Consider the following 18275-nt stretch of genomic DNA (forward strand, 5'->3'; position numbering starts at 1 on the left):
TATGTCAACACCCACTCTTGCCAGCTTGATTTCTAATGATTCCCTCGTATTTCTTAGCTTTATCCTCTCACATCTGTATATTTATTTCTGTGAAGTTACTTCATCTTGACAACATGTGTACAGCTTCCATGTGCTTCTTCAGTCTGGGTGTTAGAAGGTGTTTTTGTGGATGTCTAAGTCACACACCAGGGCAGACTCTAAGTAGGTGCTGTGAGCAGATGGCTGTACACATCCCACAGGGCTCATGGGTTCTTGTGGGTAGCACATGTGTCACCATGCATGCTTCTTGCACCTGCTCATGTGTCCTTGTAAGCAGACGCCCAGAAGGAGGAAGAGATGGGGAGGAGGAGGAAGAGGAGGAGGAACAAAAGGAGGAGGAGGAAGAGGAAGAAGAGGAGGAGGAAGAGGAGGAACAACAAAAGGAGGAGGAGGAAGAGGAAGAAGAGGAGGAATAAGAGGAGGAGGAACAAAAGGAGGAGGAGGGATAAAATAACTGAGAGTTTGATCTAATTAAAATTCTGACCGACTCATCTCCTGAGGGAGAATGAGACAGCAAGTGCCTTCCGACCTGACGCGGGCTGGAAGCGAACATAGTGCATGGCCCTGGGCTCAACCCTAACAACACACACGTCATAATACTCAGCATAAACTAAAGCTATGCATCAGATAACTCTTTGTAGTTACACATAGTATTTTCTAATTCCATTTTCCCAAATGGCCGCTTCTCAGAATTCCTGGGCTGTCCTGGACCCTGTGTGCTGGTCTTAGTGTGCTGTGCACACATCTGCAAAAGGCAAAAGGCAGGTCTCAGTGGCGTGGTCTCTGCCTCTCAGCAAGCTAGAATATAGTTAGGGGACAGCGTAAGATTGAAGACCCCAGGTAGGACCGAGTGATGAACAGTGAGATGGATGGATTGTAGCTGGCTCTGGCCACATAGCCATGGCTACTGCAGAGGAACCACTAGAAGTATCTCTGACGAGTGCTGAGAGAGTGCCAGAAGGATGTGAGCACAGCTGGACAGTGAGAACGGCCTGGCTCACAGTCATTCATGCTGTCACAGTCATTCGTGCTGGCATTCCCTGGGGCCCCAGCCTGCTTTGCCCAGAGCTTTCCCTTGGCAGTCACTCAGCTCTTTGGAAGAAAGGTACATACAGAGTCCCAGCATCCAAACCCGTAAAGATTCAGAATTGGAAACTTTCTGAATGCCTTCCTGAGTTTTAGGTTTAGAACTGAGTCCTGGACCTCAGCAGTTAAGAGCACTGGCTGCTCTTGCAGAAGTCCTGAGTTCAGTTCCCAACAATACAAGGTGGCTCATGATCATCTGCAATGGGATCTGATGCCCTCTTTTGCCAAGTAGGCATACATGCAAATAGAGACTAACATACATAAAATACATAAATAAATGCATCTTAGAATTGAGTGCCATCTTAACACATGCGTATGTGTATGCTCATGCGTGTACACACATACCCCCTCACCTATACATGCAACTATTCCAACAACAACAGCAGCAACGAAAGTCACCAGGCAGAGTGGCATATATCTAGAAGACAGAGAGTTCAAAGCCAGCTAGGTCTACATAGCAAGTTCCACCTAGCCATGGCTTGATAGTGATATCCTAACTCAAAAAATAATAATGATAATGATAATAATATAAATTCCTAAACCAAGAACACTCTTAGTACCAAGTTCTCCAGGCATTGGCTTTTATTGGTTACCCATGGCAACACTAGACAAAACCCAGCCTCAGTTATCCACAAGCTCCTTGGTAGTGAGCCAACAGAACCAGAAAGCCTTACCACGTATCACGCAGCATGCCACACTGCCAGTCATTTGCTTCCCTGAAGGCTGGGATGGCGTTTGGTCTCCTAGCTCTCTTGTAGGAGAGAGCATGCTTCTTCCCGGAAAGCCACCAGCTACCTCTGTCCAACATTCTTAGGTTCCCTTTCTCAGTGCCCACGATGGCCTCCTTGGGTGTCCATTTCAATTGTTATGTTCTTTGCGAGATCCCACTGTGTGTGTATGTTTTTACTAAAGCAAAATAGATTTATTAAGGAAAGCAAGAAAGAACTCCCAAGTGAGGATGGGATCAGGGGAGGACTGCCAAGTGTGGATGGGCTGTGGGGGAGCATTGCCCTGCAATGAGTTTCTTTTTGTGAATTCCTTTTCTTGCCATTTTACTACACACTTCATAAGGATGTGAGTTACAGTCGTAGCTGCAGTGTGTTGTGAGGTTGATATCCTGAATTAAAAGGTGTTGTGTGAGTGTGCTTTCAACATAGAAAGCTTATGTAAACCTAGGCTTGGGGGATTTGCCTTTAATTTGCCTATCTTCTACCTGGCAATGCCCGCTCTCTTTTTTTCTTTCTTTTTCTCTGTCTATGTTTTGGTTTGTTGAGGCCCTGACTGTCCTGTAACTACTCTGTAAACCAGGCTGCCTTCAAACTCAGAGATCCTCCTGCCTCTGCTTCCCAAGGACTGGGATCAAAGGCGTGCGCCACCACACCTTGCTCCCCCCGCCCCTTCTGTCCTCACCTTTTCTGTCCTTTTGCAGCTCTGGGATTGAACCTGGGCCTCATGCATGCTAGGCAGTTGTTCTGAATTCTCAGTCTTCAGGAAGTGCTCAGGAAATACCTGAGGCGCTGTCAGAGGCGAGGTCCTAACCCTAAGGTATTTAGGTCTGAAGAGATACCTCAGTGGACGAAGCACTTGCCATATTAACCTGAGGACCAGAGTGTAGACCCCCAGAATCCGTGTAAGTGCCCGGTGAGCAAGCTCACTTACAGTTCACTCCAGCACTCGGAGGGAACTGGGATGCCTCCGAGCAAACTGTTAGCTGACTAGCTGATAGGTAAGCTCTGGGTTCAACTGGGGGGCCTGCCACAATAAACAGTGATTGAGAAAGACATCTGATGTCAACCTTGGGCCTCTGTGTGCACACATGCACATGTGCATGCTCACATCACCATGCTATTTCAGGAAGCCAAAGAATGGCCTGAAGGTTTGTGGCAGTGGGCTAAATGGCATGAGTGTGGAGGGGGACCATGTTGATTCTAACTTCTCAACTTTCAGCATCATTCTTTTTAAGACACAAGAGGAAGTTTAGAGAAGACAAAACACCTTCCCGTGCACAGTCCATGGTGTGTGGTGAGCACAGAGTTGTGTAGCGATCCCTTCCGCTGTCTTATCTGCTTCCTGACACCCTCAGGCAACCCTGTCCCCATCAGGCAGACACTCTCTCCCTCTTCAGTCCTGGCAGCCAGCAGTCTGCTTTCTGTCTCATGGGTTTACCCATTCTGAGTATTTCATAGAAGTAGAGTCATAGTCTGTGCTGTTGTGGGTGATGCTTCTTCTGCATTCTCCGTGGCGCGGCGCAAGTCAGTGCTGAGCTGCCGTCGAGGGTGTCCTAGTCATGTATGCCCAGATCAGAGCTTTTTGTTAATCTGTCAGCTGATGGTCATTTTGGTTATCTGCACCATTTTGCTGTTACAAATGGTGTGTATGGACACCCTGGATAAGTTTCATTTGCTCCCCGATCTCCTCCTCTGGTATATATATGTAGGAAGGACATTTCTGGGCCCAGTGCTGACACCGTGTTTAACTTTCTGCCGTTGGTATTGAACATTTATCTAGGAGGATAGTTTCAGAGCATTTGACTTCAAGGCAATCTCTCTCTCTCTTTCTTTCTTTCTTTCTTTCTTTCTTTCTTTCTTTCTTTCTTTCTTTCTTTCTTTCTTTCTTTCTATCTTCCTTTATTTGGGGGGGGGGGTTCGGCACAGGGTTTCTCTGTATAGCCCTGGCTGTCCTGGAACTCACTTTGTAGACTAGGCTGGCCTCCAACTCAGAAATCCACCTGCCTCTGCCTCCTGAGTGCTGGGATTAAAGGTGTGTACCACCACGCCCAGCTGGCTGTCACTTTCTAATGGCATTTAAAAGTTCGGTTATCATTATTTATAAGAAAGATGAGGAAGCTCTAGGGTTTCCATGTTATTAATTAAAAGATCTCACTTCATTTCTGCGATGCCATTTCCATTTCCATGCCTTTCCATTTATTACAGTCCATCGTGGAAAATCAGACGTCAGAAACTTTTCTTTATAAACATTTGTACTTAGTTTTTGCCGTTTGTTAACATCTGCCTCTCTCCTTCTCCAGGAGCTTAGCATGCTAGACTTCTTGCCTTACTACCCTCCACCCCCACCCCCATGCATCACTGCATCTCTTTCCAGCCGCCTCTCCCTTCCTCTCTTCTGGTAATACAAATTTCGCTTTAAAATCCCTCTTTTCAAAATCTTTTTCTTCTACAGTTGTGGTTGATTAGACATTAACTTTCAAATTTATATTTTCACACTCAGCCAAGGAGATGTAGTTATTATAGCTACAGTTTAGATGGAAATTTCTGTATAAGAAACTATAGAGAGAATCCTGTATATTATAATCATCTGTATATAAATATAAAACTTTTAAAATAACAGTATGTGTAATCATAGACCTAACTAACAAGTGCAGCCCAGTGGTTAGCAGTCAGCCTTCCCAGTTGTGGGCAGTGCCTGGGGTACAGAGGGAGCTCCAGGTCAGCCAGGGCTGCACAGAGAAACCCTGTCTCAAAACACAAACACAGAAAAAGGAAAAGAAAATGGTGTACTTATGTAATCAATGCCAACTTTGAAAACCCTTTGGAAACATTTCAGTTTATATGGACTGCGTGTTTTCTGCATCTAAGAAGAGCACAGAAGCACAGCCGGGTTACTCTGACTTGTCTGTCTGTCTGTCTGTTTTTGTTTTCATATTTTTGAGATAGGAATTCTTTGTGTATCCCTGGAACTCACTCTGTAGACTCTGCTGGCCTTGAACTCTCAGAGATTAGCCTGCATTTCTTTCCGGGGTGGTGGGATTAAAGGTGTGTTTCACCACGCAGTTGTTAGTCTGACTCTTGATCAAACCTTCATTAACATAAAACATTAATTCCTTGATCAATACCAACAGTTCATTTTCTCTTTAGAATAGCACGAATCTTAACAGAGCTAGATGGATCAAAATGGCGGGAGAGACTGCCACCCATCCCAGCTGTACCCACATCTGAGCCACTGCGAGTTTGGCTCCCTGCTGCAGAGACCCCAGACCAAGATCCCTGTCCCAACAACTGCATGCCGAGCATCACAGGTATGGAGGACTACCCATGTCTCCTCACGAGGGAGCAGAAGCTGAACTATGGTGTCAGACGTGGGCTTAGGCTTTTCTCCCTCCTAACACGATTTCGGAAGCTGCTTCTCATCTACGTCCTTGTGAAAGGCAGGCAGGGAGGGAGTAACCAAGCCAGTGGCCATGTCTTAATGTGGAGCTGGCATTATTGAGAGGGGGAAGGAGGAAGAGGAAGAAAGGAAGGAAGGAAGCAAGGGAGGGAGGGAGGGAGGGAGGGAGGGAGGAAGGGAGGGGAAAGAGGAAGAAGAGGAGGAAGAAAAGGAGGAGGAAGAAATTATTAAGCTTTCCAGGAAACCACGTGACAACTTAACAGGAGTAAGAAAGAGTGCTGTGTTAAAAATAAACCAGAAAGCTGATTCAGGGGTGCTTGCTGTGCAAACCTGAAGACCTGTGCTCAGTGTCTAGGACCCATGGTGGAAGGGGAGAGCAAACAGCCTGAGATGCCTCTGAGTTCCACATGCCTGCTGTGGGACATGCCTGTCCATAGTCATACACACACCGCATGTACAGATAATCAGTTCTGAGGTAATAACATGCAGATATGGAGTAGGGAAACTTGGATGCTGAGTAAATATCACACCTAGCTTTAAGGTTTGTTGCTACTCATTGAATCTTTTGTTTTTGAACATTTGTTTTCTGTGTATGAGTACTTTACCTGCATGTATGTATGTGTACCACATATATGCCTGGTGTCAGAAGAGGGTACAGGTAGTTGTGAGCCTCCATGTAGGCACTAGGAATTGAACCCAGGTCCTCTGTAAGAGCAGCAAGTACTCTTAACCACTGAGCTGTCGTCTTTCCAGTCCCCAGGTTTTAAACATTGTGTGTATGTGGGTGTGTGCATTGGCACAGGTGCTCACAGAGGTCTGAAGGGTCAGCCATGCGTGCTGCATGCCAAGCTTGCGTGCTCTACAAGAGCGTAGTGCTCCTAACTACTGAGCCATGCTTCCAGTGCCCAGCTTTGCGGGTTTTGAGTAAGGGTTTTCCCATGGTCCAGACTGGCCTCTAACATGATGTAGAACCACGAATAACCCTGAGTGCTGGTCCTCCCACTTCTCCCTCCCAAGTGCTAGGACCTCAGGCATGTACCACAATGCCCACTCCCTGATGGTATTTGTAACCATTTCATAGACTTATTCTGCCATAATTCCAGCTTCATGAAATGTCTAAAGTACTAATACCCAAGAGTATTAAGTACTAATATTAGTACTTAGTATAAAGTACTAATACTTAGAGACAGTGTGCTTTATAATTACTGGAAACTGTGGGCTAGCGGGTTCACTGGAGTGGGCATGTGTGAGACTCAACCTCATATCATCTAGTTACCTGTGTCTTGGTATATGGATGACTACTGCTGTCTCTAACACAGTTCTTGTTCCTGTTAGTGTTTCCAGATTGCCAGAGGGGAAGAGAAGACATGGCAATGTGTGTAACACAGTGGGACACAGTGGCACTGCACTCTGCAGCATGTGGAACACAGTGTGGCACTACACTCTCAAACATGTGTAACACAGTGGCACTGCACTCTCCAGCATGTGGAACACAGTGGCACTGCACTCTGCAGCATGTGGAACACAGTGTGGCACTGCACTCTCCAGTGTGTATAACACAGTGGCACTGCACTCTCTAGCATGTGCAACACAGTGGCTCTGCACTCTCTAGCATGTGTAACACAGTGGCACTGCACTCTGAAGCATGTGTAACACAGTGGCACTGCACTCTGCAGTGTGTGTAACAGTGGCACTGCACTCTATAGCGTGTGTAACATAGTGTGGCACTGCATTCTCCAGCATGTGTAACACAGTGGTGCTGCACTCTCCAGCATGTGTAACACAGTGTGACACTGCACTCTCTAGTGTGTGTAACAGTGGCACTGCACTCTGCAGCATGTGGAACACAGTGTGGCACTGCACTCTCCAGCATGTGTAAAACAGTGGTACTGCACTCTGCAGCGTGTGTAACACAGTGGCACTGCACTCTGCAGCATGTGTAACACAGTGGCACTGCACTCTGCAGCGTGTGTAACACAGTGGCACTGCACTATGAAGCGTATGTAACAGTGTCACTGCACTCTGCAGCGTGTGTAACACAGTGACACTGCACTCTCCAGCGTGTGTAACAGTGGCACTGCACTGCAGCGTGTGTAACACAGTGGCACTGCACTCTGAAGCATGTGTAACAGTGGCACTGCACTCTGCAGCATGTGTAACACAGTGGCACTGCACTCTGAAGCATGTGTAACACAGTAGCACCTCACTCTCTTATGTGTGTAACATGGTAGCACTGTACTCTATTCTCATAATTTGAAAGCAACAGCATCATAACTATTCATACATTCAGCAGCTTCTCCTCTTTAATTTTATGTTTTGTTCTGTTTAGCCGAGCACCTCATGTGTGAGGGTGCAGCTCTGCAATGGAGAGTTTGCTGATAATTGTTCTTAAGATTTTATAGACGTATTTACATGAATGTTTTCTCTATGTGTTTATTTTCTTGGTCCTATAGATGAAAAAATGTTTCAAGCCCTCAAGGAAGAAGGAAATCAACTTGTAAAGGACAAAAATTATAAAGATGCCATTAGTAAATACAATGAATGCTTAAAGATTAACAGCAAGGCATGTGCCATCTATACAAACAGGCAAGTTCTTTGTGATTTATGTAGGTCTTTGAATAGTGTTGATTATTTTATTTATTCATTTTATGTGCTTTGGTGTTGAGGGTGTTGGATCCCCTGGAACTAGCATTATAGATAGACAGGTAGGAGCTGCCATGTGGGTGCTGGGAATAGAACCCACATCCTCTGGAAAAACAGCCTGAGCTCTTAACCATTGAGCCATCTCTCCCGCCCAGTTTTGATTATTTTAAAATAACTTTTGAGAAGTTAGCTTACTACAATTCCTTAATTCCATGTACTGCTTCTAGGAATCAGTATGCAAGCTGTCCTGGGTGTCTCTGAAAGAGCTGGACTACATAGAGTTAGGAGAGGGACTGGAAGGATGAAGGTCTGATGCCCTGGTCCCATGAGCATCTTTGGTAACTAAGCTGGTCCTGCTCTGGCCCTGCACGGTCTGCCTGGCCAGGCTGCAGCAAGCTGGGTCTAAGCTCTGCCCAGTGTAGAAGCTGGTGCAGGGTTGAGGGAGGTGACCAGTATCATTCAAAAGATGTCTTATGGAGCTGTGTCCTTTTGCTTATGAAGTACTAAAGGCCCGTCTTTTTTTCTTTTTAACAGTGCATAGTAGAAACTGGCAGGCTGCTCTAGAATGCAGCCTGTACCATCTTTACCACTTCTGATTCTTTGGGGATTTGGTGGAAATAGGTAGGGTATGTGATAACAGAAAGAATGAAAGATCAGTTTCAGGCATTTTTCTAGTTGTATCATACAATCTTTAAAGGGTTTTTTTTTTCTTTTTTGAGAATTTCAGACATGTGTACTGTATTTATATAATTTCTACCCCTCCCTCTTTTTAAAAAAATATGTGTTTTTTCCCTGCATGGATGTATGTGTACGCATGGTACCTACTGAGGTCAGAGGAGAGTGTTGGATCCCAGCTACCAAGCGAATGCTGGAAACCTGACCCAGTGCCCTGAAAGAGCATCAAATGCTTGAAATTGCTGAGTTCTGTCCAACCCCTCAGATAAATCCCTGACTGGCCTCTTACTGTGGCTTTGTACACTTTTCCCACTTGTGGCCACTGCTGGCTGAACATTGTCACTAAATCCAAGAGTATTCCTCCTCCTGTCTCATCAGTGGCCAGAAATGGCTCATTGGTTTCTGTGAAGGCCTTGCTGCCCTGGCTGTAGTGGCCTGGAGCTCAATGCCTGGGCCTCCTCTCTGCAGGCTTCTCATTGTCTGGTATCTTGCCTTGGAGGGCCTGCTTGAGCGCCAGACCAGCTCACCTCCCTCGAGTCTGGCTCCACTTACCTCCTCTCTTTGTTCCTCCAGGCTCTGCTTTCTGAACCACGGACTTTCCTTCCTCATTGGAGAAGCACCCTTGGCCTTCCTTTTTCAACCTAGAGTGTGCTCGCCTCTCAGTACCCTCAGAGTGACTGGCTTACCACCCCCAGCTCTCTGCACCCAATACCTGCCTTAGACCACTGTTTTCTACTGCCTTCTCTTTCCCCTTGTCCCACTCTCCCAGTTGTAGCTAGAGTGAGCATGTCACCCAAGGGAACAAGGCCCTTTGTGACCTGGCCTGGATCCACCCTTCCATTGCAGCCAGGCACTGCTTTTCCAGGTTCATCAAGAACACCATGCTCTGCCCTGGGAAGGCTATGCCCAGGCTGTGTCCTTGGGCTCCCTCTGACCCTCTTCTCTCTCCCTTAACTCTAAGCCTTGGCAAGATCATTCTCCTTCATACGCCAATATGCCTGCTTTTAACTTGACGAACTTACACCCCACAACGTCTCCTGGCTGCTCTGCCACTTGCTTTTCCCCACAAGGTCTTGGGCCTTGGCTGTGAGCTTCCAGACCCACTTTACAGATATCATTAGAGAGGCTCATTCAGTTCCCTGTCTCCACCCTGTTGCATCTTGTTTTGGATCAGGCTATATTTTGTTTGCAGTGGGCTCCCCAGTGATGTAATTTTATCCCCTGTGAGAGTGAGCACTGTGGCTGGCTGCAGGTGTAAGTGCTAGTTGAAGCAGCTGTAGCTTAAGGCAGTCTTAGTGAGCTGTAGCTTAAGGCAGTCTTAGTGAGCTGTAGCTTAAGGCAGTCTTAGTGAGCTGTAGCTTAAGGCAGTCTTAGTGAGCTGTAGCTTAAGGCAGTCTTTCTTACTGAGCTGGGTTGATCCTTACTAGCTACTTCTTCCTTTTAAAAATAGATTTAAAAAAAACTATAGAAATTATTTTAGCTTTTTAAGATTTTTTAACATTTTTTTATTAGATGTTTTCTTCATTTAGATTTCAAATGCTACCCCCTTTCCTAGTTTCCTCTCTGAAAATCCCCTGTACCCTCCCTCTTCCCCCTGCTCCCCAACTCACACTCCAGCTTCCTGGCCCTGGCATTCCCCATACTGGGGCCTAGAATCTTCGCAAGACCAAGGGGGCTCTCTTCCCAGTGATGGCCAACTAGGTCATCTTCTGCTACATATGCAGCTAGAGACACGAGCTCTGGGGCTACTGGTTGGTTCATATTGTTGTTAATAACAAGATTTTGCTGACAGGACCCTGATATAGGGTCCCCAGTGAAGGAGCTAGAGAAAGTACCCAAGGAGCTTTTTAAGATTTTTAATAGTGTGCATGTTTGTGGGTGTGTAGACATGTGCACATAGGTGTGTGGGCATGGGTGTGCAGGCCTGTGCACATGGGTGTGCACGTGTGTGGGTGTGTGCACCTGGGTACAGAGGTGAGAAGCAGGTGTCAGATCCCCTACAGCAGCCAGTTATAAGCTACCCTATGTGGACACTGGGAACTGAGCTCAGGTCCTCTGCAAGGGCCGCAAGTGCTTTTAAACACAGCTAACCTCCCCAGCCCCGCTAGCTGTCGAAATACACTGATCAGCTTCCTCTCCTTTCCTTGCATTATGTGTGCCAGGGCTCTCTGTTACCTGAAGCTGGGCCAGTTTGAAGAGGCAAAGCTGGACTGTGAGCAGGCGCTTCAGATAGACGGCGAGAATGTGAAAGCCAGCCACAGACTAGCGCTCGCCCAGAAAGGACTCGAGGTAAGGGCGTATCTGTCTGTCTGTCTGTATGAAATTTTATCTCCAAATGCAACAAGTGGTTTCATGAATGTAAATGTCAGGGTCCTGATCTCCGAGTGGTTTGACTCCTGGGATACACTGACCTGCTCAGCAGCCTCAGCATGGCTCTAGCTGTCACTCTCACCTCTGCTGTGGATCAGGAGTTCCTGAGTTTCTGTCCAGCTCCATTTCAGGCCATAGTGAGCATTTTTGCTACCGTTTTCCAGCTCCACTTTCGTAGGGTGTCAGGGAATGTTCGCCTTAAGGGAGATGGCTTGTGGCTGCTGTGTAAATATAGGGAACTTCCAAAGGAGGGGGGGAGGATTAAAACAAAAACTCAAGCACTAACAGTGCCTTCAGTTCCCAGCAGAGACTGAGGTTGGAGGTGGAGAAGAAACATGTAGTGGAAGCTGGCAGAGCTGTGGCCGAGATTCAGTGACCTACAGTGGCCTGGCCCTGAGCTGATGGCCCCTGTAGGACTAGAGTGGCATTCTTACACCATATTGTGAAGAAAGAAGGCTCTGTATAAATGTGCTGTCTGTATGCTAGCTCTCCAGAATGGAAATCTTTTTTTTTTTCTTTCTGCTTTTCAAATATAGGGTGTCATGTAGCCCAGGCTGGGCTCATAGTCCCCAGATAGTGGAACCTGACCCTGAACTTGGTTCTCCTGTCTCTACCTCCCAGGCACTGTTCTGCATAGAAATATGGGTCACTGAATGTTTATGTGTAGGGAAAATGTTACCAGATGTGGTGGATTGAAAGAAAACGGCCCTGTAGGCCCAAGGGGAGGTGTGGCCTTGTTGGAGGAAGTGTGTCTCTAGCAGGCGGACCTTGAAGTTTCAAACACTCAAACCAGGTCTAGAGTGACATTCACTGCTAAGCTCTCAGCTCCTTCTCCAAAACCATGGCTGCCTGCATGCCATCACGTCTCCTGCCATGACTAAATCTCTGACCTGTAAGCCACAATTAAATGCTTCCCTTTATAAGAGTCGCCGTGGCCACGGTTTCTCTTCACAGTGATAGAATCCTAAGACACCAGGGGCCTGTCAGGGAAGAATATACTTTCTGAAATGTACATAGGGAGAAACATTGCAGGTGTCCAGCCAGTCAGCGCAGAATGCATTTCCTGCAGTGTAGTTTTGGGGACAGAGGGATCTTATTCAGACAGGGTTCACTCTTGCTCACGGTGGTCTGGAACTCAGTATGTATCTCAGGCTAGCCTCAAACTGTGCTTTCCTGCCTCAGCCTCTCAAGTACTAGGAGGGCAGCTGGTACATGCCCTGGCCCTCTTCTCTTCTTTTCTCTTCCTCCCCTCCCCTTCTCTTCTTTTCTCTTCCTTCTCTCCTCTTTATCTTCCCTGTGTGGGGGTTCCCGTGTCCAGTTTGTCACAGGGCTAGGGCCACTCGTGGAGGTAGGATGCATGACACTGGAGTTTTGACTGCACTCACCCCACACCAGCGCCAGGTGGGTGTCGGGCTATGTGAAGCTGCTGGACACTGGCCCTGGGAGGTGGGGAAGCGAAGTCTGAGGTCCCCGGGGACTGCCGAGTCAGCTTGGGGGTCCCAGGGCCTGCAGAGAGGCCGGGACAGTCTGTTTCTCAGATTCTTGGGCACCCAGACACCGCTGGGAGCCGTGTGGAAGAGTTCAGAATGGAGTGGGGGCCCATGGCCAGATCTAGCCAGGGCCAAAGGTGGCTTAGTGGAGGCCGTGGCAGGGAGCACTGAGAGAGAAGCCTCCTGCGGGAGACTAGAGCAGCTCACAGCGAATCCCTATGAAAAGAGACAGTCCATGGCTTTAAGGCATTTATTGTCATAGTGGAGAGTAGCAATGAGTAAAACCTCACCCCATTTTCTCAGGGCAGGCCTGAGGTTAAATACCTTTTGCAGGGAGGAATGTCTGGGAAGGATAACTTAATTGGCTAAGCCCTTCAGGCCTTTAGGTACCTCATTAAATGGAGATCTGTCTTGAGGCTACATGACCTGTGGTCACGTCCTCTACCTATGGAGGGGCTTGGGGCATTGCCCTTATGTGACTGATTGTCACAGAAGTATGGAAAGCTGAGGCGTCCTGTAAGGAGCCTGGTATCCAGGAGCGTGGCAGAACACCTACCATTCTGTTCCTTGCAGGGTTATCCCCTGCCAGGTCACCTGTGGGGTCACCAGGGTTTCAAACCTAGTTCAACCAGAAACCAGGCTGCCTTTCATGGTCCCACACTGTGTGTTCACATGTCTACTTGATAAGCCAGCCATCACACTGGAGCAGGAGCCACCTGATACACCTCATTTAGAACTCTTTCAGAACTCTCTCTCCAAATATGGATGCATTCTAAGGTGTTACAGGTTAGAACGTCAGCTATGAATTGGGAGAGGGACTTTAACTCCATTCTTGTCACTGAATGGAATTGAGTACCAAAACAACAGCTATCTGTAAGCCCTGGACTATCAGGCCTCTCTAGATCTCACATCCTCTCAGGCTGTGTAGAGCCAGGCCTGTGCTTCCAGCGGCCAGGACAGATGCAGCCATGTGGAGTGGTGGCTGTGGCACATACTTACTGTGTGTCTGTTCATCAGCCCTCCCTTCCACCATCTTGCTGGTAGCATAAGTAATCTATAAGCCTCACATAAAGACCCTTTAGAGGGTTGGCACCCTAAGTTCAAGAAACGTCTCCACCACTGACTTACCCTATGGCTTTGGGCCAGTGTGGCCAGCTTCATGTACTCTGAATGGCCACTCCGAGAACAGGTCTACCTCATGCTGACCTTTCCTGCTGACTGAGGTCAGAGGCTCTGTCTAATAAGGACTGGGATTGTATACTTTCTTGGAGTGAATCTTAGCAGTGTCTATGATGGCACAGACAGATAATATCCAGTTGGAGCCGCTTTCTCCTTTGATTATGACCCCAGAGCCTGTTTTCCTGGCGGGGCACATCTATCTGTTCAGTAGGTTGAGGGCTAGGCTATGTAAACCCAAGGTCCAGTGGCCGAGGCCTTGTTTGTTTCGAGACAGGGTTTCTCTGTATAGTCCTGGCTGGCCTGGAACTTGCTCTGTAGGCCAGGCTGACCTCGAATTTGGAGATCTGCCAGCCTCTGCCTCCTGAGTGCTGGCATTAAACATGTGTATTACCACTGCCACTGCCGCCTGCCGCCACAACCACCATGGCTTTTATGTGATGTGTCAGAACTTGGGCTTGGAGCAGATGCCCAGGATGCACAAGGCCCACCTTAGGTGGCAGGTTCTCTGCCTGAGCCTTCAAGCTGAAGGTTGACCGGAGTTTGTTACTCGAAGCTGGCTTTAAATGAATGTATTCCAGTTCTTTAAAAGAAGAAATATCTATGTGTTTGGTTTTTATTATGAATTTACTTACTGTTGGCTGGTTATATGCCAGCTGCTGTTGTTAGATGTAAGATAAGGTCCCTTTCTTAAGTTTATAGCAGTACAGTCTGTGAGTCCCAACTTATCAAAATGGGCAGCACCCTATAAAGTATCACTGTAATAGTTTAAGCATGCCTATTAATCGCATTACCATATGTGACTATACTGTACCTTTAAAATACTTGTATATGTCAGCATGTGCCACTGCACAGATGTGGTCAGAGGCTCCTCCATGGCTTCTCTCTTCAATGATGGGGGTCCTGGGGATCAAACTCAGGTAGCCTAGATTGACAGAAAGCACCTTTACCATTGAGCCATCTCACCAGGCCCATTGTCATTTCCTTAAAAAGCATTATGAGATTGTTAACAGCTTAAGAAAAATCAATCTCTCTCTCTTTCTCCCCCCTCCGCCCTGCTCCTCACCATCCCTGCCTCTCACCCCTTACTTGCCCATCCCATGTATGTGTGCCCGTGCAGGCTTGCAGCATCCTCTGGACACTGCCTCCCATCTCCCTGGAGGAGTGTCGGCAGTGTGTGCATGACATTCACTACTGTATATTACTGTACGCATTCTGGGGAACCTGACCTTAGTCCCTGTGCTTTCATGCAAGCATTCTTGCCCAGGGAGCTGTCTCTCAATCGGGTTGTTTGCAACTTCACTTCATTTTTGCTAGAGCCACACTCTGGTGGGAGCTCTGCTCTTCTGTGACTCCTCCCCTCCAGCTGATCTCAGCTTTTCTGACAACAGAAGGGAAGCCCCTCCCCTCTGTGCCCATCTCAAGTCTTGCTTCACTTCATTGCATAAAGACAACTCAGATATATTGCAAGTTGTTGCTTTTTATTGTTTCCTCTTATGGGATCTAAGGAACTGTAGGGGACAAGGCCAAGGCTGTCCTTCCCATCTCCAAAGGGACTGCTCAGTGACTCCTGGAGACTGGCAGCCCTGCACCCCACCTCCTATGCTGTCCCACCCTGCGTCCCACCGCCCTTGCATTGCACCCTTGGTGTTCCTGTGCCTCTCCAAGTGCTTCTGGGTTTCTCACTACCCCTGCAACCAGACAGACTGGCCCTCAGGTAAACTCATGAGTGTGTCCACTTCCCAGCCTGCCTGTGGCTCCCAGACCTATTCTCAGACCTTGACATTGGGCTGCACTGGATTGTCACCCGCTTCTGGGCATGACTGCAGAGCTTGAGATGGTCTTAGGGTGGTAAGTGTGTGAGCTGTTGTTAACACTACGCCCTGCCTTCCAGTCACATGCTTATCTCTCACCCTTGCACCCCATCTAGGACACCTCAGTGTGAAGGTAATATCTGTTTACCATGGAACGTCTGTCTGAGTGGTCTAACAGTGGTATGTAGATGTGTTCCTGATAGTGCAGAATGTGTTAAAGTCTGCAAGCAACTTAACCTTTTAATAACCCACACTCGAGCTCTGAGGTTCTGCTCTAGTGTGGTATCAGAGGAAGACGGGTATGGCAGTCCAGCTTGTCTCCACGGGTGTCCTGTACCGTCTGGTTCAGCATCCAGTGCATGCAGACCCGGGGCACCTGAAGTACTTGCCAGTCAGGCTCTGGTCTGTACTTCCAGAACATTGCTGAAATGGCAAAGTTGTCTCTGCTAGTACAGTTCCTCTTCTACCTTATTTGTGCAACCCTAAAGTGAGGTTAAGATTTGGTGCTGGCCAGTTTTCAAAAGGAAACAACTTTGGAAGTTTCTCTGGAGCAAGAGTACTAGAAAAGCTACCCTCTGTGGTGCCTGCTATGGGTTAGCTCATTCATTCCTTGCTGCAGCCTTGAGAAAGCTAGTTTTTACTTTGGACTTCATTTTGCTTTTTTGCTCTTGGGTGGGTTTGGACTTCTGGGCTCAAACCATTCTCTTGCTTCAGCCTCCAGAGTATCTAGAACATTGCTAGGACAATGCTGAGCACCATCCCTGCTTAGGATCTTAGGTTTCACTAAAGGGTCTGTGGTGGTTAATATTTATCATCAATCTGATAAGATTAACATCACCATGGAAACACACCTCTGGGCATGTGTCCAGGGAATATCTAGATTATGGTAGAGTGGGAAGTCCCACCCTAAATGTGCGTGATGACAATTCATGGAGAAAGGGACCTGAGCACAGACATCCGTCTCTGCTTCCTGAATGTGGATGTGTGACCAGCTGTAGCCTGATCCTAACTTATACCTTCCCTGCCATGATGTCTGAACCCCAAAACTGTGAGCCAAAATAAATTCTTCCTTTAAATGGTCAGGAATTGTTCTGTCAACAGGAAAAGTAACTCAGGCTAGTCAGGTCACACCTGTCATTCTTGAATTCAGTGGATGAGTTTGGACAATACAGAAGGTTGTAGTGATGGAGCCTGGCTGGCTGCCTCTGTGCCATCCTCACAAGGAGGCTTGCTGTCGTGTGTACTGTCTCACAGCAGACTCACCCACGTGCCCACTGTGAATGGCACTGACAGAAGCCACCTGCACACATCACTATTGCCCAGGCTAGCCCAGGAACCTCGTACCCATACAGACCACCCTATCACTGTATTTTTTTCAGAACTGCCGGGAAAGCGGGGTGGACCCCAGTCAAGTCCTCCTAAGCCCAGATTCCAGTGAAGCCGCCCGGCACCTGGACACTAAGAATGACACAGCACCTCCCAGCAAAGGAAGGGAGAGGAGGAGAATCCAAGTCCAAGAGGTATTTGTAGTTCACACCCTGCTGAGACTTTACACAGACTCTAAGGTTATTTCCTGTGAATTCTGCAGGACCTTTCCCTTTTTATGCTGATTGTCAATGAAAACGTTGTGAAGATAGAATTTGCCCTTTGCTGCATCATTGGCCACTATGTTTCTCAGCATGGGCCATGGATGGGGACGTCCCCGGGGACGTTGTTTTCACTGGAGCCACAGGCTATTGGCTTCTCCTCAGAGTAGACATGCAGAGATGGACAGGACTCCTCTTCAGCCAGCCCCTGGTGGGAACCTTTCCAGGCTGACTGACCTTTTTTATTGTTGTTTTGTTTCGGTCACTTAGACCAGGCTGGCCTGAAATTTAGAGATCTGCCTGTCTCTGCCTCCCAAGCGTTGGGATCGAAGGCACACACCATCTCTCTCGGCCCCTCATCTCTCTTCTTTTTTTATTCTTTAATAACCTGGGCTTCTCCAAGACAGCCTGGCCATCATATCTACCTCTGAGATGCCTAGAAAGCCACATGATTTGCTTTGCCATTAATGAAGAATGTCAGGACATAAATTACTGTACATCCATGAATGCTAACTTCCTGTTTATGGTCTGACATTCCCACTAAGAGGCAACAGGTAGGAACCCATGACTTTTCCCCTTTAAGCAAGAAAAGAGTGTTTTAAGAGACATGAAAAAATGTAGGATCATTTTGTTAAATATAAGGAAATGGAAATGAATGTAAAATTAATCCTGAAAAGGCTTTCAGATTTTTTTAAATGTAGAATAACTTCTAAAAATGTCTTATGTTCTAACTTCTTTTTCTTAAATTACGTATTTTAGAATGTATTAAAACTTTTATTTTCTTAGTATTTTATTAAATCACTGAGTGTGGCTCTCAGTTGACAGTGCTGTGTGACTTGGATGTATGTGCCTGGTATCAGTGACCTGATGTGCTGTAGTTTTTGTTGGAAGGTGGATGGCAGCAGTGATGAGGAGCCTGAGAGACCTGCAGAGGCCTCTGCTACCTCCGCACCTGCCAGAGATGGTGTGGAAGATGGAGGGTCTGCAGAACCAGCAGAAAAACTCGACGTCTCCAAGCCTACTAATGCCTATGAGTTTGGACAGGTCCTAAGCACTATCAGTGCCAGGAAAGATGAAGAGGCCTGTGCACATCTTTTAGCCATCACTGCACCCAAAGACCTGCCACTGTTGCTAAGTAACAAACTTGAGGGGGACACGTTCCTCCTCCTCATTCAGTCACTTAAAAGTCACCTTGTGGCTAAAGACCCCTCCCTGGTGTATGAGCATCTCCTGTATCTGAGCAAAGCAGAGAGGTTTAAGGTAAGCAGCAG

At 47.4% G+C, this 18275-nt stretch overlaps 1 protein-coding gene across 12 annotated transcripts in view; it reads left to right on the forward strand.

The window, feature by feature from the left end:
- The window catches only part of Spag1 (sperm associated antigen 1), a 59393-nt gene that overhangs the window by 40177 nt on the left and 941 nt on the right, over positions 1 to 18275 (forward strand). For 10 of the 12 annotated variants that reach the window (NM_001359983.1, NM_001359981.1, NM_001359982.1 and 7 more), the window contains 5 exons: positions 5001 to 5161; positions 7704 to 7836; positions 10731 to 10857; positions 16798 to 16938; positions 17896 to 18264. In NM_001359983.1, coding sequence (NP_001346912.1) covers positions 5001 to 5161; positions 7704 to 7836; positions 10731 to 10857; positions 16798 to 16938; positions 17896 to 18264 — 931 coding nt within the window. Of the gene's footprint in view, positions 1 to 5000; positions 5162 to 6585; positions 6626 to 7703; positions 7837 to 9141; positions 10858 to 16797; positions 16939 to 17895; positions 18265 to 18275 lie in introns of all 12 variants that reach the window. The other 2 variants (NR_153381.1, XR_001781540.2) reach the window with 2 other exon arrangements.

The sequence above is a fragment of the Mus musculus genome, chromosome 15 (genome assembly GCF_000001635.26).
Source record: "Mus musculus strain C57BL/6J chromosome 15, GRCm38.p6 C57BL/6J".
NCBI classification, from domain to species: domain Eukaryota; kingdom Metazoa; phylum Chordata; class Mammalia; order Rodentia; family Muridae; genus Mus; species Mus musculus.